The 15,673-nt window shown below is 47.5% G+C and overlaps 1 protein-coding gene across 2 annotated transcripts; it reads right to left on the reverse strand.

Moving 5' to 3' along the window:
- Nucleotides 1-7,263: 7,263 nt before the first annotated feature.
- On the reverse strand, nucleotides 7,264-15,333 carry Clec4f (C-type lectin domain family 4 member F). 2 transcript variants are annotated; one of them, XM_038320377.2, is made up of 7 exons: nucleotides 15,138-15,332; nucleotides 14,216-14,326; nucleotides 13,832-13,921; nucleotides 11,535-12,476; nucleotides 9,240-9,391; nucleotides 8,364-8,482; nucleotides 7,264-7,634 (listed from the first exon to the last, which is right to left on the reverse strand). In XM_038320377.2, exons 1-7 carry the CDS (start codon nucleotides 15,211-15,213, stop codon nucleotides 7,472-7,474), a joined length of 1,653 nt encoding a protein of 550 aa, XP_038176305.1. In that variant the 5' UTR covers nucleotides 15,214-15,332; the 3' UTR covers nucleotides 7,264-7,471. The 2 variants fall into 2 exon arrangements, with proteins under 2 accessions (XP_038176305.1, XP_038176306.1); XM_038320378.2 differs by lacking the exon at nucleotides 13,832-13,921 and having other exon boundaries at nucleotides 15,138-15,333.
- Between the last annotated feature and the right edge of the window lie 340 nt (nucleotides 15,334-15,673).

The raw sequence follows: 15,673 nt of genomic DNA on the forward strand, positions 1-15,673 counted from the left end.
CTTGGTTTCTCAGTCCTCCTCCACCGTCAGCCACATTCAGAGAGTCCGGTTTGGTCCCCTGTTCCATCAGTCCCATTCCGACTGGACTTGGTGGTCTCCCGTTAGATCTGTCCCACCGTCTCAATGGGTAAACGCACTCCTCACGGTCCTGACTTCCTTGCTCATGATCTCCCTCCTTTTGCTCCTCAACAGGACCTTGGTAGCTCAGTCCGGTGCTCCTATGTGGGGCTCTGTCATTTTCTCCATCCAATGCCAGGTGAAGGTTCTATGGTGATATGCAAGATATTCATGAGTATGGCAATAGGATCTGGACATTTCTGGCACCTTGCCTCATGGTTTTCTGAAGAGAGAGAAGCTGCATGTGTTTCACTGTGCTGGGGAAACGACAGTCTTTGGTTGCCTTGCATTTGTGGAAAAAACAACAAAAACAAAAATGGCTTCAGTCTTATGTATGTCATTTGGTATTTGTAAGAATACGTTTTTCTTAATGTTTTCAAAGTATGTCTGGATTTTTGGTGTCATATTCAAAGTTGTATGATGCATAGTGTTTTGCCATCAAAAAGCTATTTTCTTTTCAGAAAAAAAAAACCCACATGTCCTGCTTGAACTCCAGCAGAGGTGCTGGTTTGACATTTTCTGAATTACTGAGCACATGGAATATTTTTTACAGCCTTTCCCCTTGTAAGGGCAACGTGTGAGCTAAGGACTGGTTTTGGTTTTATTTTTTCTATTTCTTTCTTTCTTTCTTTTAGTTAAAGGGAGATTTTATTTTTCATACTTTTTAATTTTTTAAATCCTTCTCATTTTAATTGTTTGGATAGGAATGTGCTATACATTTTTTCCACTCCCCTCCCCTCCTCCACTCTCCAATTTCACCCTTCCCCTTCCTCTTCCCCCTCCCCACCACTCTCAATTTACTCAAGAGATCTTGTTCTTTTTCCCCATCCTAGGCAGATCCATGTATGTCTGTCTTAGGGTCCTCTTTGTTACCTAGGTTCTCTTGGGTTGTGGCCTGTAGGCTGGTCATCCTTTGCTTTATGGCTAATGTCTACTTATGAGTGAGTATATATTATAAAATTTCGTTCTGGGTCTGGGTCTGGGACTGTGGCTGACCCTGGTGATGTACATCTGAATTCAGAGGCTTGCACAGGGCAGGTGCATCTGCTGCAAAGTAGGCTCACATCACCTTTAAGACTCCTTTTCCTTAAAGTTAGAAAACCACAGGGATCTACTCATTTTTAAGAGCTGGTGTCTTTTGAAGCACAGTCTCAGATTGCAGAAGCAAGAAGCAATTCCATTCTGTTCCTCCCTGTGTGTCTGGGACCTATTGACAGGAACTGTTTCATATGGTTTGAAATCATTCCAGATCAGATTGTGCTGTGCAGGTAAGTGCATAGATAAGCAAGCACACACATAAAGCTTTCTCACCTCTTGGCAGGTCTTGTTTCTCTACATTTAAGACCATTGTTCTGACACTTAATTTTCCTGGAAATTCATTAAATGTGCTTTCCTGTCCACACAAAGCAATTATGCAAAATAGTTTAGACTGTTCATGGCATTATTTAAAGTATAATGTTTGCTTTTAGTTACTTATTAGATTATGTTCTAGACAGGCTTTCTCTGTAGCTTTGGAGCCTGTGCTAGGAAATAAGTCATGTAGAGCAGGCTGGCCTCGAACTCACAGAGATCCACCTGCCTCAGTCTCCCAAGTGCTGGGATTAAAGGCCTGTGCCAGCACTGCCCAGCCCCTTTAAAAGACAAGCCCTGCCCACTCTCCCCACTTCTGCTTCCTCCAGCCTGCAATCTTCACCCCCGCCCCCCCGCCTCTGGTCCTACTTCTGAAGAGGTAACTGCTGCTTCTCTCTCTTTTTTCTCCCCTCTCTCTCCCTTTCTCCCCTTCCTCTTCCCCTTCCCATCCATAACCCACTAAATAAACTACACCCAGACTCTCTCTGCATGGCGTGTCTATCCTCCTCTCACCCACGGAGGCCACCATGGCTCCTCGTAAGAACGGCCTTCCCCCACCTGGGACACAACACTCCCCACCACCATGGCCAGATGCTGACCCACAGGGAACCACTGCTCCTTGGGTAACCTCTGGGTCACCTGCTGTTTCCCAGCTCAGCACACCTGCCACTTTTTAGAACCATAACAACTGGTGTGACTTTCAGAAGATAAAACAAATGTGGTTTTCTGTGTGATAGGATAGTGTTAGTGGGATGTAATAGTAATAGACTGTATGCCTCTGGTGTGAACCCACCTATGAAGATTTTTAAAGATGTACTTAACAAATGTGAAGTCTGGGTAGAGTTTGTCTCAGAAAAGAAAGTATTTATGCATATTATGAAATTTAGAGCTGGGCGGTGGTGGTGCACGCCTTTAATCCCAGCATTTGGGAGGCAGAGGCAGGTGGATCTCTGTGAGTTCGAGGCCAGCCTGGTCTACAAGAGCTAGTTCCAGGATAGGCTCCAAAGATCCAGAGAAACCCTGTCTCAAACCTCTCCCCAAAAAATAGGCCACAGGAACTGGAATATTTCTTAGTATAGAAATTTAATAAGAAAACCAGGGACAATCGGGCTGTGTGGACGATTACCATTGCGTTTCGTCTGAGTGCTGAGGCTGGAGAATCATTGCTTAGGTTCTCAAGATGCTTTTGGACCTTTTCCTTTTTATTTTATTTTATTTTTTTTATTTTTATTAAAAATTTCTGCCTCTTCCCCGCCTCCCATTTACCCCCTCCCCCCTCCACTCTCCCTCCCTTTTCTGTCCAAAGAGCAGTAAGGGTTCCCTGCCCTGTGGGAAGTCCAAGTTCCTCCCCCCTCCATCCAGGTCCAGGAAGGTGAGCATCCAAACAGGCCAGGCCCCCCCCCAAAGCCAGTATGCGTAGTAGGATCCAAATCCAGTGTCATTGTCCTTGGCTTCTCAGCAGCCCTCACTGTCCGCCATGTTCAGGGAGTCCGGTTTTATCCCATGTTTTTTCAGTCCCAGTCCAGCTGGGCTTGGTGAGCTCGGAATAGATCAGCCCCACCATCTCAGTGGATGGGAGCACCCCTCGCAGTCCAGACTTCCTTGCTCATGTTTTCCCTCCTTCTGCTCCTCATTTGGACCTTGGGAGCTCAGTCCGGTGCACCAATGTGTGGCTCTGTCTCTATCTCCATCCATCGCCAGATGAAGATTCCCTCACGGTCCTGACTTTCTTTCTCATGTTCTCCCTCCTTCTGCTCCTCGTCAGGACCTTGGGAGCTCAGTCCGGTGCTCCAATGTGGGGCTCTGTCTCTATCTCCATCCATCGCCATGTGAAGGTTCTATGGTGATATGCAAGATAATCATCAGTATGGCTATAGGATCTGGCCTTTTCCGACTCCCTCTCCTCAGCTGCCCACGGAACTAGCTGAGGGCATCTCCCTGGATACCTGGGAACCCCTCTAGAGTCAAGTCTCTTAATAATCCTAAGATGGCTCCCTTAATTAGGATATATGCTTCCCTGCTCCCATATCCACCCTTCCTGTATCCCAAGCATCCCATTCCCCCAAGCTCTCCCTAACCTCTTCACGCTTTTCTCTCCCCATTTCCCCTTGCCCCCAACCCACCCCACCCCCAAGTTCCCAATTTTTGCCCGGCGAACTTGTCTACTTCCTATATCCAGGAGGATAACTATATGTTTTTCTTTGGTTTCACCTTCTTATTGTCTTCTCAAGGATCACGAATTATAGGCTCGATGTCCTTTATTTATGGCTAAAAACCGATTATGAGTGAGTACATCCCATGTTCATCTTTTTGGGTCTGGGTTACCTCACTCAGAATAGTGTTTTCTATTTCCATCCATTTGCATGCAAAATTCAAGATGTTGTTGGACCTTTTCTTGTATTTTTGTTTTAGTTTTGAACAAATAACTTGCACTTAAAGACTGTGGCTCATAGAGAGAAAAATTAAAATCATCCAAAACACAGATCCTTAAATTCCCAAACACCCCCACTGGCTTTATTTCTGAGTGCAGGCCTAGCATTTTAGTGACCTGTTGAGCTTTTAGGGCTTACTGTGATATGGTATAATGTCCCACTGACCCGGCACCAGAGAGATAGCAAGCAGCCTTCACTAGCCAGGGTTATACGAGGCCTGGCTGCAGAGTTTCTGCACAGCCCCTAGGACTTCCTTTGTGTTACAAGTACATTTTGTTGTCCTATGTGAATCTTGACTAAGAGTGTCCCATGGATATAAAGCCTATACAAAACTTGGGACCTCCTGAATCAGGTATTTGCAGCTGGCTTTGTACTATCAGAAGCTTCTATCAGTTTGTTTTGAGATATGGAAATCTACTAGCAAACTGTAAATGTGGGGAGAAATGAGGATGCTGGGAGGCGAAGGGAAGGCTTCAGTTTACCGAGACTGAGCCCCTTGCAGCCTCAGGGGCTAAGTTCATCCTCCTGTGTCACGGACATGCGTGCACTCACACACCCATGCCGAAATATTCGCGAAACTGTGTTGATGCTATTTACCTTTCTGTACCTCTTATGTAACTAAACCTGATTCTTGATTTCTGCTTCCTCATTGGCTGGCCTCTGTGGTTTGGGGTGTTTTGTTTTGTTTTTAACATTTGTCATCCTGTGTTGCCTCTTCTTTCCTGACTTGTTGAAGTTCTCGCAATGGGCACAACCCTTGTACATCTGAATGAAGCTGATGCTACAGAACGCTGTGGAAGCTGAAGCTGACCTTAGGCGCATTCTCTGGAGCTGAAGGAGCAACACTACCAGTGTCTACAATGAAAGGGACATGTCTTCAGAATACTGAACTTTCCTTATAAGGGAAAATTACATTTCACGAAATTTGTATAAGGCCATTGTTTTACAATGATAAGGCAATCACGTGTTTCTTAGGGCTGAGTTAGGCTCTGTGTAGTCAACAGACTATTAATGCCACTGTGATGGTGCTGATTCCAGGTCTGCAGTGGTTCACAGTGTCTACCATGTGGTTACTTTCGAGAGTCATTCAGATAATCCTGCTAAGAGCTATTCTGCCCGCCCTAGAGGTGTTTTACTCTCTTCTCTCACCTCTGCTGTGTGAACAGTGCTCTGTGAGTGTGAGCTTGTTCCATCAGTTGTACTAGTTTTCATGCGGTTATTGTCTTCACAAGACTTTTGATTTTTTTCTCTAAAAAATATATCCATGACTGTACCAATCTGTCATATTCAGAATACTATAATACTGCAGCGATTTCTATAGAATGACTGTTTGCAAGTTCGTGTCTTGGGGATATCTTCTCCTATTTGTGTGTTCGTGTGAGCGCTGAGGTCAGACACACTCTGGAAGAGTCCCCTGGTGTACCTGCACATGACTGTCCAGGTTATCTGGGTAGGCCCTAAGGAATTCTGCTCTTAGATGGGGGGGGGCTGAAAACCCGAGGTTCCTGAGTTCCCCCTTCCATGTATGTGCCACATCTGGCACATACAAACTGAGTTTCTGTGGTTGTGCTGTTAGTGGTAAAATTAGGATCCTTCAATGCTAAAGGCTCATCAATCTTTCCTAAGCTGTCTTTATGTCCTATTGCAAGGGTTTTCTATCACCTGAATAATGAGTACTTTGTAAATTTGGTTACTCTTTGATTATACATAGTGGGTTTTTTAAAAATATTTATTTATTATGTATACACTATGTGTGTATGCCTGTAGGCCAGAAGAGGGCACCAAACCTCATTACAGATGGTTGTGAGCCACCATGTGGTTGCTGGGAATTGAACTCAGGACCTTTGGAAGAGCAGGCAATGCTCTTAATCTCTGAGCCATCTCTCTAGCCCTACATTTTAAAAGAAATATATAGTATTTTTATTTAGGTACATCCAAACTTGAACTCCTCTGTGTGAAGCACTATAAACGATACATTTTTCTTTTGAGTACCATCACAGTTGTACAGAGGTTTTCCCCAGTTCTATTTTTCTACTTTTACTTTTTACTAATAAGCATGCTTATCCTACTTGTAACTGGCATTTCAAATAAGTGGCTTGTATAGAAATAAGAGAGAGAGAGAGAAAAAAAAGGCATGTAGCTGAATAGGTGGAAAGATGGAGACAATTTGGGAGGAGATGGGGGAAGGGAACCATAATCAGAATATATTGTATGATTTTCAATAATAATAAAGTAAAATAAAACATGGAGTCACTTGGCTTCTATGGCTACTAACACACACACATACACATACATACACACACATACACACACATACACACACATACACACACATACACACACATACTAACAAAAGGAGGAGGAAGAAATAAACAAAAGAGATGCTAAAAACAAACATGAACAAGATAAAGTTCTGTTCAGCCAAAAATATAACAGATCTAACATATTCCACTTCTCTTATAATATTTATTTTAATTATAGGTATGTGCATCAGACTGTGCACATGAGTGCAGGTGCCCACAAGGCCAGCAGAGGGAGTCAGACCCTCTGAAGCTGAAGTCAGGCTTCCAGACAAGAGTGCTGGAACTGAGCTAGTCTCCTCCACAAGAGCAGCACTCCCTCAACCACAGAGCCATTTCTCCGTCCCCCAGACTGCCACAGCTGGACACAGCTGGAGGAGCTCTTTGGCTGTAAACAACTAAAAGACTCATACATAGAGGAAACCATTATTTCCAGATACTGGACCATAGGCAGACTAAAACTTTGGGCCAAGTTAGAGAGCTGGGAAACAAATGGGGAGCCTGTGGCCCCATGGCTTTCTTTCTGAAGGTTCTTCCACAGGACAGGATAGATAGTGTTAACTAAGGTATGGCATTCTAACCATGCCGGGGAAAGAGAACTTACTGCAGCTTGGAGGCAGAGTATGAAGAAATCAGAAGACAGACAGACAGACAGACAGACAGACAGAGATCCAGAAACCTGCATAAAATTCCTTGTGCATGGATAGAATGCTCCACAGGCACCAATAGAGAGCTACTGGGGGTCTCATCCTAAGGTGAGCAGAATGTAGAATCCCTGTAAAGATTAGAGAGATGAATGAGGGGTAGAGCGGAGACCCCACGCCCCAGAAAACAAGGGAGAGAACAAGACCCCATCTGCACCCGGAAGAAACCCATGGAACACTGGGGTGACCTAAGAAGGCCCTGGAGTCCTTGTAGGCCCCCTACTGCTGTCTGCACAGTCACAGCAAAGCATGTAGGAAAGTGTGTCTATAGGAACAGAAAGACCCTGGGGGGAGGAGGGCCAGTCCAGAGAGACAGAAGTGTGAAGGCAGCCGCAGGGACAAGAGAGTACCTAGTTTCCGTCCATTCAGGGGGTGTTTATTGAAGACCTGGCTGGGCAGGCATGTTGGGGTACTGAGGGGACATAAGCATGCAGGGCTTATCTTTAAGAAGTCATCTTGCTGAAGGGGCACAGGAGGCAAGCGTGTTTCACATGATTAAACAACGCCGCAGCACAGGACACGAGGAGCTCTGCAGTGAGCCAGGGCTCTGGGCGTCTCGAGAAGAGACTCAGCTCTGGCCATTCAGGCCACCCTGGCCTGTGGACTTCTCGCACACCCAGCGGTAGGCGGCCCCACAGGCCATGTCATTCCACAGCTGCTTCATGTGGACACAGTCTTCAAACTCCCCGATCGCATGTCTCCAGTTGTCAGGCTGATTTTTTTCCCAAAACCTGGAAGAAAATGGCTTTACTCTGCTAGAGAAGTCAAGATTCCTTCCCGTGCATAAAGACAGACCTCAGGATGGGGACAGGACTGGAGCCAGAGCAGCCTGCAGCGTGACCCTGCTGACACTGCCCTCCCTCTGATCCAGGCTCTGCAGGGGCATCCTCCACAGAATTCATGCTCGGAGCCCAGAGGCTCTCAACTCCATCGAGGGGCAAGGGCCAAGTAAGCAGGAAACAAATGAACAAATAAAACAGAAAAACAAGAAGACAACTGGTCTGCCAGCCCCAGGGCCTGTCCTTTCCTGATGCTCTTCTGTTGACCTCGTAGAGCCACATACCATATGTAATATCACACACCACAGACATTGCACATCACACGTCACACTCATCACTCACACCACATGTATCACATAGAAAAATACACATATATGTTCCATGCACACACCACAATACACTCCATATGTCACACATGCATACACAAAACTAACACTCAGTGGACAGGACCGTACACATAGGACAGTAAAGCCTGCCCAGTCTGCAACAGTGGTTCCATGGCTTCTCCTGACTCCGCCTACTCTCTCTATCTATATCTCTTCCAGCCTGGTTATATTCTGCCAAGCCATTGGCCAAAAGCAGCCTCTTTATTCATTAACCAATAAAAGCAACACATATAGAGAAGGATTTCCCATACCACAAGACAGTGCCCAAACAGTGCTAGACAGAGGTTAAACTCACCCATTGCTCTGGTATTGGTAAAACGGTGTTCCATCCACCCAGCGCCAGTTGCCCTCAGTGCCATGGTCAGTGAGCCCAATCCAATGGTGCTCTTTACTTGTGAACTTTGCCAGGAATGCCTGTACAAAGGAGGCAGGGCTGTGAGGAGCTGACTCTCTGGACCATCCCTTCCCTGACCCTTGAGCAGGAGGCCCTTCTCAGTGCAGGGGCTTCCAGAACCTTCCATGGTTTATCCAGTATCTAAGGTAGCAGGTACATCCCTCTGGAAGCACAGCTTCCCCCACATTGGCTGTCTTCAATAACTCTCACCCCTGAGAAGGGATGTGGCTTTGCTGGGATGGAAGTTCTCATCATAGTTTATTCTGAGCAAGTTGAACTAAAGTGAACCATGCGAAGTCCTCTGCTAGCCTAGTGAGCTCCTCCCAGGCCCTGAGCAGAAGGCCCTCTAAGGACAGTGTTTCCAGATGGTTAGGAGTGAGCCAAGCTCCCAGAGGGCCAGAGCCTCCTTTCCATCAGCCTTCCTCAACCACTGGGTATATCCATGCAGATTGTGGAAGGCTGGCAGGAGCTGAGGGAAAGCAAGAGAGGCACATCCCTTAAATTGAAGAGGTGGACAAACGTCTGTTCTTTTCCCTCCTGATGGCATCTGCTGGGCCCTGGTCCTCCCCAGAAGGTTGTCCTCCTTCTCTGTGCGGGTGGCAGTAGCTGGCTGTGCTTCCACCTCGGGACAGAGTTCTCTTAGGAGCCCAGTAAATAGTTCTTCCTCACTGATGGGGACATGAGGAGTTCTACCACCCACTGGGAGGACAAAGGGCTAAGTTTGTGTGTGTCCATAAACATACACCCCTTAGCCTGCCCCAAGCCTGCAGCTCTGACCTTTTCTTCCTGAGAGGTCACTGAGGCCAGGTGCGCTCCTTGGGACACGCAGAAATTCTCCGCCTCATGCCACGACTTCTTCTCATGAGAAAAGTAATACAAGCTTCCACGGTAGACCATCCAGCCCTGCAGGATCAGCTGGAGAAGCTGATCTAGAACAGAGGTCAGGGGAGGGGGGTGAAGATCAGAAGCAGACAGTGATGCTCCAAAGTCAGCCTCTACTGCATCACGTCTGACCTTGGATGGCCACAAGTTTTGGCAGTTCCCAGTGCTCTGTGCTCCAGGAGCAGGGCTGGGACGCCATACCCCAGTCCCATGTCCTATCCTAAAGGCCATCTTCCAAGACACCTAGGTGTCTCTGTCTCAGCTTTGTCGCCCATCAACGCTCTCTGCAGATGGCTGCTTTCTGGTATGCAATATTCTCCCACTCATAACGTCACAGGCCAGGTCAGTCCGCTTCCAGTCCTGCAACTCACAAGTTAGCCTCTTTCACTTCCTGACTTCATCCCCACCCACAGACTCTAACACAAACCCATATTCTCTAAAATAATGTTCAAACTGGAGGAGACAAGACAGGATGAAGACACAGCTTACATTTCTTAATTTATTTATTAGAAGGGTGTCACATGCATGTGACCCAGCACGCATGTGGAAGCCAGGAGACAGCTTGCAGGAAGCAGTCCTCCCTTCCCACGATGTGGGTTCTGAGGATCAAACTCAGGTTGCCAGTCTTGGTAACAAGTGCTTTACCTGCTGAGTCCCCTGGCCCACCCAGGAAGAAGACACTTTTAATCAGGCGGAAACATCAATGACAGCACAAGAACCAAGGTCTCAAGGAAAGAGGGTAAGTCTGTGAAACAGGGATTTGCAACATGTGGTCCCAACCTGGCTAAGCCAGCAGCATCAGGAAACTGGCTGAGATGCATGCTCCTTCTCTGCTCAACTCCCAAAAACGCTTTAGCACACACCATGCATGCATGGCTGTGCCTGTTCTGTGGGTGATTCTGACATTTGTCTCAGATCTGAGGTTAAAACGGAGATAGGCAAATTGCACCCCAGCAGCCTCTTCTCCAAAAGTGAAGCCCTGTGGTCTCTGTGGCTGCTTCCTCAATATGGCAGCAGGAAGTAGTTAGACAGAGACCTTAGAACACAGAAACCAAAAAGGCTCTGTGCTTTGCACTTAAAGAAAAAGTTCAAGGGTTTGGGAGGTGGCTTGATCAATGATATGGCTATTTCATAAGCATGGGGACCTAGTTCAACTCCCAACACCCACATAAAAGTCCAGTGTGGGACATGGTGTGCCTATAGTCTCAGTGTTGGGAGGTGAAAGCAGGTGAGACTCTTAAGCTCATTGGCCAGCCAGCTTAATGGAATTGGTCAGAAACATTGTCTCCAAAAATAAGGTGAGGAGGACTATGGATGTAGCTCACTGGATAGAGTGCTAGCACTTAGTTCTGGCCACGGAACTGCATAAACCAGGCATAGTAGGGCACTTCTGGAGTCCCAGAACACATGGAAGTGAAGGCAGGAGGATAAGAAATTCAAGGTCGTCCATGGTTAGATAGCAAAACTTAAAGACAACCTTAGGAATAGGAGACTGGTTCAAGGATAAAAGGAAAGATAGATAGATAGATAGATAGATAGATAGATAGATAGATAGATAGATAGATGATAGATAGATAGATAGATGATAGATAGATAGATGATAGATAGATAGATGATAGATAGATGATAGATAGATGATTGATAGATAGATAGATAGATAGATAGATAGATAGATAGATAGATAGATAGACAGACAGACAGATTGATGATAGACAGACAGAATGATAGATAATAGCTATATGAGACAGATTGAGTAGAAGAAGACCAAGGGAGATAATCTGGCCTCTATATTCATGTGCACTCATATGCAATGTGTACATACATTACACACACTGAAGAGGAAGAGGAGGAAAGTTGAAGACATGGCTGTCATCCTGACTGCTACTAGATTCACTTATTAGATTTTCCTAAAGTACTGATCTTCCTCCCCAGATTTTGAGGTAAACAGAGGCTAAAGGGTCAAAGGCCATCACCCTCCCTAGAGGCTACATCTTCCAGGATTTATTCTCTCTCTCTCTCTCTCTCTCTCTCTCTCTCTCTCTGTCTCTCTGTCTCTCTCTCTGTCTCTCTCTGTCTCTCTGTCTCTCTGTCTCTCTGTCTGTCTCTCTCTCTCTCTCTCTCTCTCTCTCTCTCTCTCACACACACACACACACACACACACACACACACACACACACTTTTCTCACTTACTCTGAGTTCTCAGCACCTGCTCCTGTGAATGCACAGCTTTCTGCAGGGCTCCTAGGCGACTCTGTTCCTCCTGTATCTTGGCAGTGAGAGTTTTGGTAGCCTCCAGATCTGTTTTCAAACTCTGCAAGTCCGCCTTGGCCTTCTGCAGATTGCTCTGTAGCATCTGGATCTTGGATTTCAGAGCCGCGACATCCGCCACATCTCCTCTCAGGGTCTCTAACTCTTTGCTGGCATCGTTCAGCTGATCACTGATGGTCTCGATGTGGGAGGTAAAGGAGCTGGCGCTTTTCAGCTCAGCTTTTAACACCTGGATCTGGGCATCCGTCTGCTCCAGGTGGCCGTTCGCCTTTTGTGTCTGGGCAGTGACTGTTTGCAGATCCTTCCTTAATGAACTCATTTCATCACCAGCCCTCTCTAGATGACCTCTCATGGCCTGGATCTCAGCACTAGCGTTGTCCACACTGCGCTGGAGAAAGCTCTGGGTCTGGGAGCTGAGGTCACTGGAACTCTGCAGACTTATCCTCAATGCCTGGATCTCAGTCTGGGCTTCCTCCAGGCCTTTGCCCAGGGTGTGGAGTTCAGCACTAGTGTTTTCTGTGTTGCTCTTTAAGAGACCTTGGGTCTGGGAAGTCATAGCATTTGCCTTTTCCAAATCTCCTCTCAGACTGTGGATATCAGCAGTGGCCGACTCCAAGGAGATTCTCAGTGCCTGGGTCTCCAAAGCCAAGGAACCTGAGTCCTTCAGCACACCTTTTGCCTGCTGGATGTCAGCACTGGCATCCTCCAGGTGGTCCCCGAGCAACTGGACCTGAGAACTAACATTCTCCACGCGGTACTTCAGCATCTGTATCTCCTCATACCAAGTGTTAGAATTCTCCATATAGCCCCTAACCCTCTGGATAGCCTCTTGCTTTTCTGCCACCCTGCCAGAGTGGGGATGATCTGCAAAGAGGAAACAAGGGGTGCCATTGAAGCCCATTATGTAGGGATATGTAGGGAAGTTCAGATGGCAAATCAGAATGTTCCAGAATGTTTAGGTTATAAGTTAATACTGTCAACTTGGAAGGATCTAGAATCACCCAGAAGGCAAACCTCTGGTTGTGTCAATAATATAGTTTCCAGAAAGGTTTGACTGAGATGTGAAGACCCACCATGAATGTGGGTTGTACCGTTCCATGGACTTGGGAGAGGGGGTGTCCTAGACGGAATAAAAAAGAGCAAGAGCTGAGTGCCTGTGGCATAGCTCTCTACTTCCTGACTGTTGATGCAAATGTGATCAACTCCTGCTTCCATGCCTTCCACCTTCTGGCCATGATGAACTGTTCTTCAAACTGTAAGCCAAGAAAAACTCCTCCTTAGGCCGTGTTTGTAACATGTGTGTTGCAGCAGATATATTAGATAGCAGACACATTGGATACATTAGATAAACCTCCAGACACAGCTCTAAGTGTTCCTAGGGCAGCCCACGGGTTCCTGCAACTCCCTAGACTCTGGGGATGGATCGCCCGAGGATGCAGATCTAAAAGCAAGGTGGATGGAGAGAGAGCTGACTGCTGCACACACACAAAGGAAGAGGAAAAATTGAAGTTCTGGCCTGGGTTTCATTCCCAGCACTACTCACGATTACATAACTGAAAAGGGACCGAAGAACAAAAGAACATAAATTTTTGATCCCTTTTTTTATGAAACTCTATAACTAAACTGCTCTTTAGTCACAAGCAGGGGCTACTTGAAGGTGAAGTCAGGAGAGAATCGGAGGAATCATCAAGGCTACAAGTAACCTCGGGGAGGCGGGGATGGGAACAGTGATGGTCAATGGGCTCCTCGCCTTGACTATAGAGATGGTTTCAGGAACACACTTCTTCACCAGGATTTATCAGAGTGTGGGTTTTAAGAATGTGCCTAACATTTACAGCTACAATACCTCAATAAAGCTGTGCTTAAAACAGAACAATTTGGGGCTTGAGGATATAGCTCATTTGAGAAAATACTTGCTTAGTTTGCACAAGGTTATGGGGTCCGTCCCACAGCACCACAAAATCTGGGAATGATGCCATACACCTGTAATTCCAGGATTAGAGAGGTGGAGGCAGGAGGATCAGAAGTTTAATTTCATCCTTAGCTTTTTTATGTGAAGTCAACCTGGACTGCATGAGACCTTATATCAAAAATAAAAATGAGTTCAAAGGATGAGGAAAGCAGGAGGCAGAACTGGGATGTGGCCATAGAAGCTGGACCCAGGCCCCGTGCTCCCCCATGTCTGGATCCTCAGCCCCGTCCTCATTGAGACTACTCACTGTCAGGCTCCTGTATAGTAGAGTTACTTCTCAGAAACAAGGCTTGGAAGGAAGGATCTTCATTCTGCTTGGGTCTCCAAGTCTGTAAACCTGAGACAGCCATTCCTGGGTCAGCTCAATCCACAACCCTGGAACGACAGGCTGCTCCACGCCAACTAGGGACCAGAAAGGGGGAGCACCGAGGACCACCCCACACAGCTTCCCTGCAAAGCCCTCCATTCTCTTAAGACATTGCAAAGCACATTGGGCTCCAGGTCTGGGCCGAGACAGGTGGTAATTGTTGCTTCAGAGAGCATAAAGGCCCAGAGCCCTGCCCTTTGGGTCTCTTGGGACCTTTGCACAGAAAGGAAAATCTATGGTGGCTCACGTCACCTGAGAACTTACCCACGAGAAAAAGAGCCAGGAGAGAGAAGAACACAGCCATGAGTGTCAAGAAGGCCTGGACAAGCCTCAACATCCTGGAAGCCACGGGAACAGCTGGTATAGGGTCCCGCCCTGCAGGGGAGAAGACAAGGCCTGTGGGTGTGAGTGCTGGGAGGGCAAGGACTGTCACTCTCTGTAACAGTCCTCTAGCTTGTGCATTAGAGATGAGAACAGCCACCATGTTTCTCACAGGGGAGCTGCAGGCAGGAAAAGGAAACATTCTCAGTGGAGCAGGCAACAGCCAACGATTAGGGGCTCACACCTCACAGAAAGCTGTAGTGGACAAACCAAAAGATCAGCGACTCACACCCCGCAGAAGCTGTAGTAGTGTCCTAGACAGAAAACCTGCCCCAGAGGGCATGGCTACATAAATATGATCGGAAAGAAAGAAGAAAATGAAGGAGGAGGGGAAATGAAAAGGAGGCCCATGGCAAGGGCCCAGACCTCCAGGTCCCAGTTTTGTTAACAAGCCTGACTAAAAGAAGCACGATAGACCCTGGGGTTGATGGTTGCGTTTCTGGAGCCTCCCACAGAACTTGAACTGTTGTCAGAAGGGCCCTCGCCTTCTTGGCACTGCGGTTAAGGGGCAAGGGTGCACCCGCTAATGACCTCAGAAACCACCAGCCCCAGAGGACACAGGGGGTAGGCAGTATTCAAAGCTGAGGTTCAAAACCAGGCCATCTGAACTTAAAGTGCACCCTTTTCTTCCTTCAGGTTACTGTACTCAGTGGAGGGGCTCTTGAAGGTTCCATGCTCTCAGAGTCCTGGGCATCTGTTGAGCCATTTGTTTCGCCCTGACCGAGGTGGGGATGAGATGAGTTTCTGGACCGGCAAGGATGTGGTCAGAGGGTAGGGTACAGGCGGGAACTCCAAGTGTCCTCACCTCCGGGCTGTAGGGAGACATACTGGTTGTCTTTGCAGAATCGAGCCACATCTCCATTCAACTCTGCCTCCTTCATCCTCTGGCGCCGCTCCTGCCACTGGGTCCCCCAAAGGCCTGTCCTGTGAGCCAGCAGCAGTGGGAGCTGAGACAACTGGTTTATGTTCTCTAAGGAGGTTATGACCACTCCCCTGCCCTGCCTCCTTCCTTCTGACTCTGCAGAAACCCTGTGTCACCCCTGCCCCTCCTCCTGGAGGACCAGAGGCCAAGAGCCCAGCAGCCCTCTTCCTCTCTGTACCACCCCCTCAGTGTGCCTCAGAGTCACATACCCCCCCCCCATCCTCATCAGTGGGGTCTGGGACAGGCACCGAGGAAGGGGAGCTTACAGAGGAACATCCTTGTGGAGTGAGCAGGTGCTCAGTCAGTGAAGCGCTTGCCACACAGCATGACGACCAGAGTTTGGCTACCCAGCACCCACATGGCAGCATGTGCCTGTAGTCACAGGGCTGGGGAGGCAGAGGCAGGAAGATCCTTAGCAC

Source organism: Arvicola amphibius, chromosome 2 (assembly GCF_903992535.2).
Source record: "Arvicola amphibius chromosome 2, mArvAmp1.2, whole genome shotgun sequence".
NCBI classification, from domain to species: Eukaryota; Metazoa; Chordata; class Mammalia; order Rodentia; family Cricetidae; genus Arvicola; species Arvicola amphibius.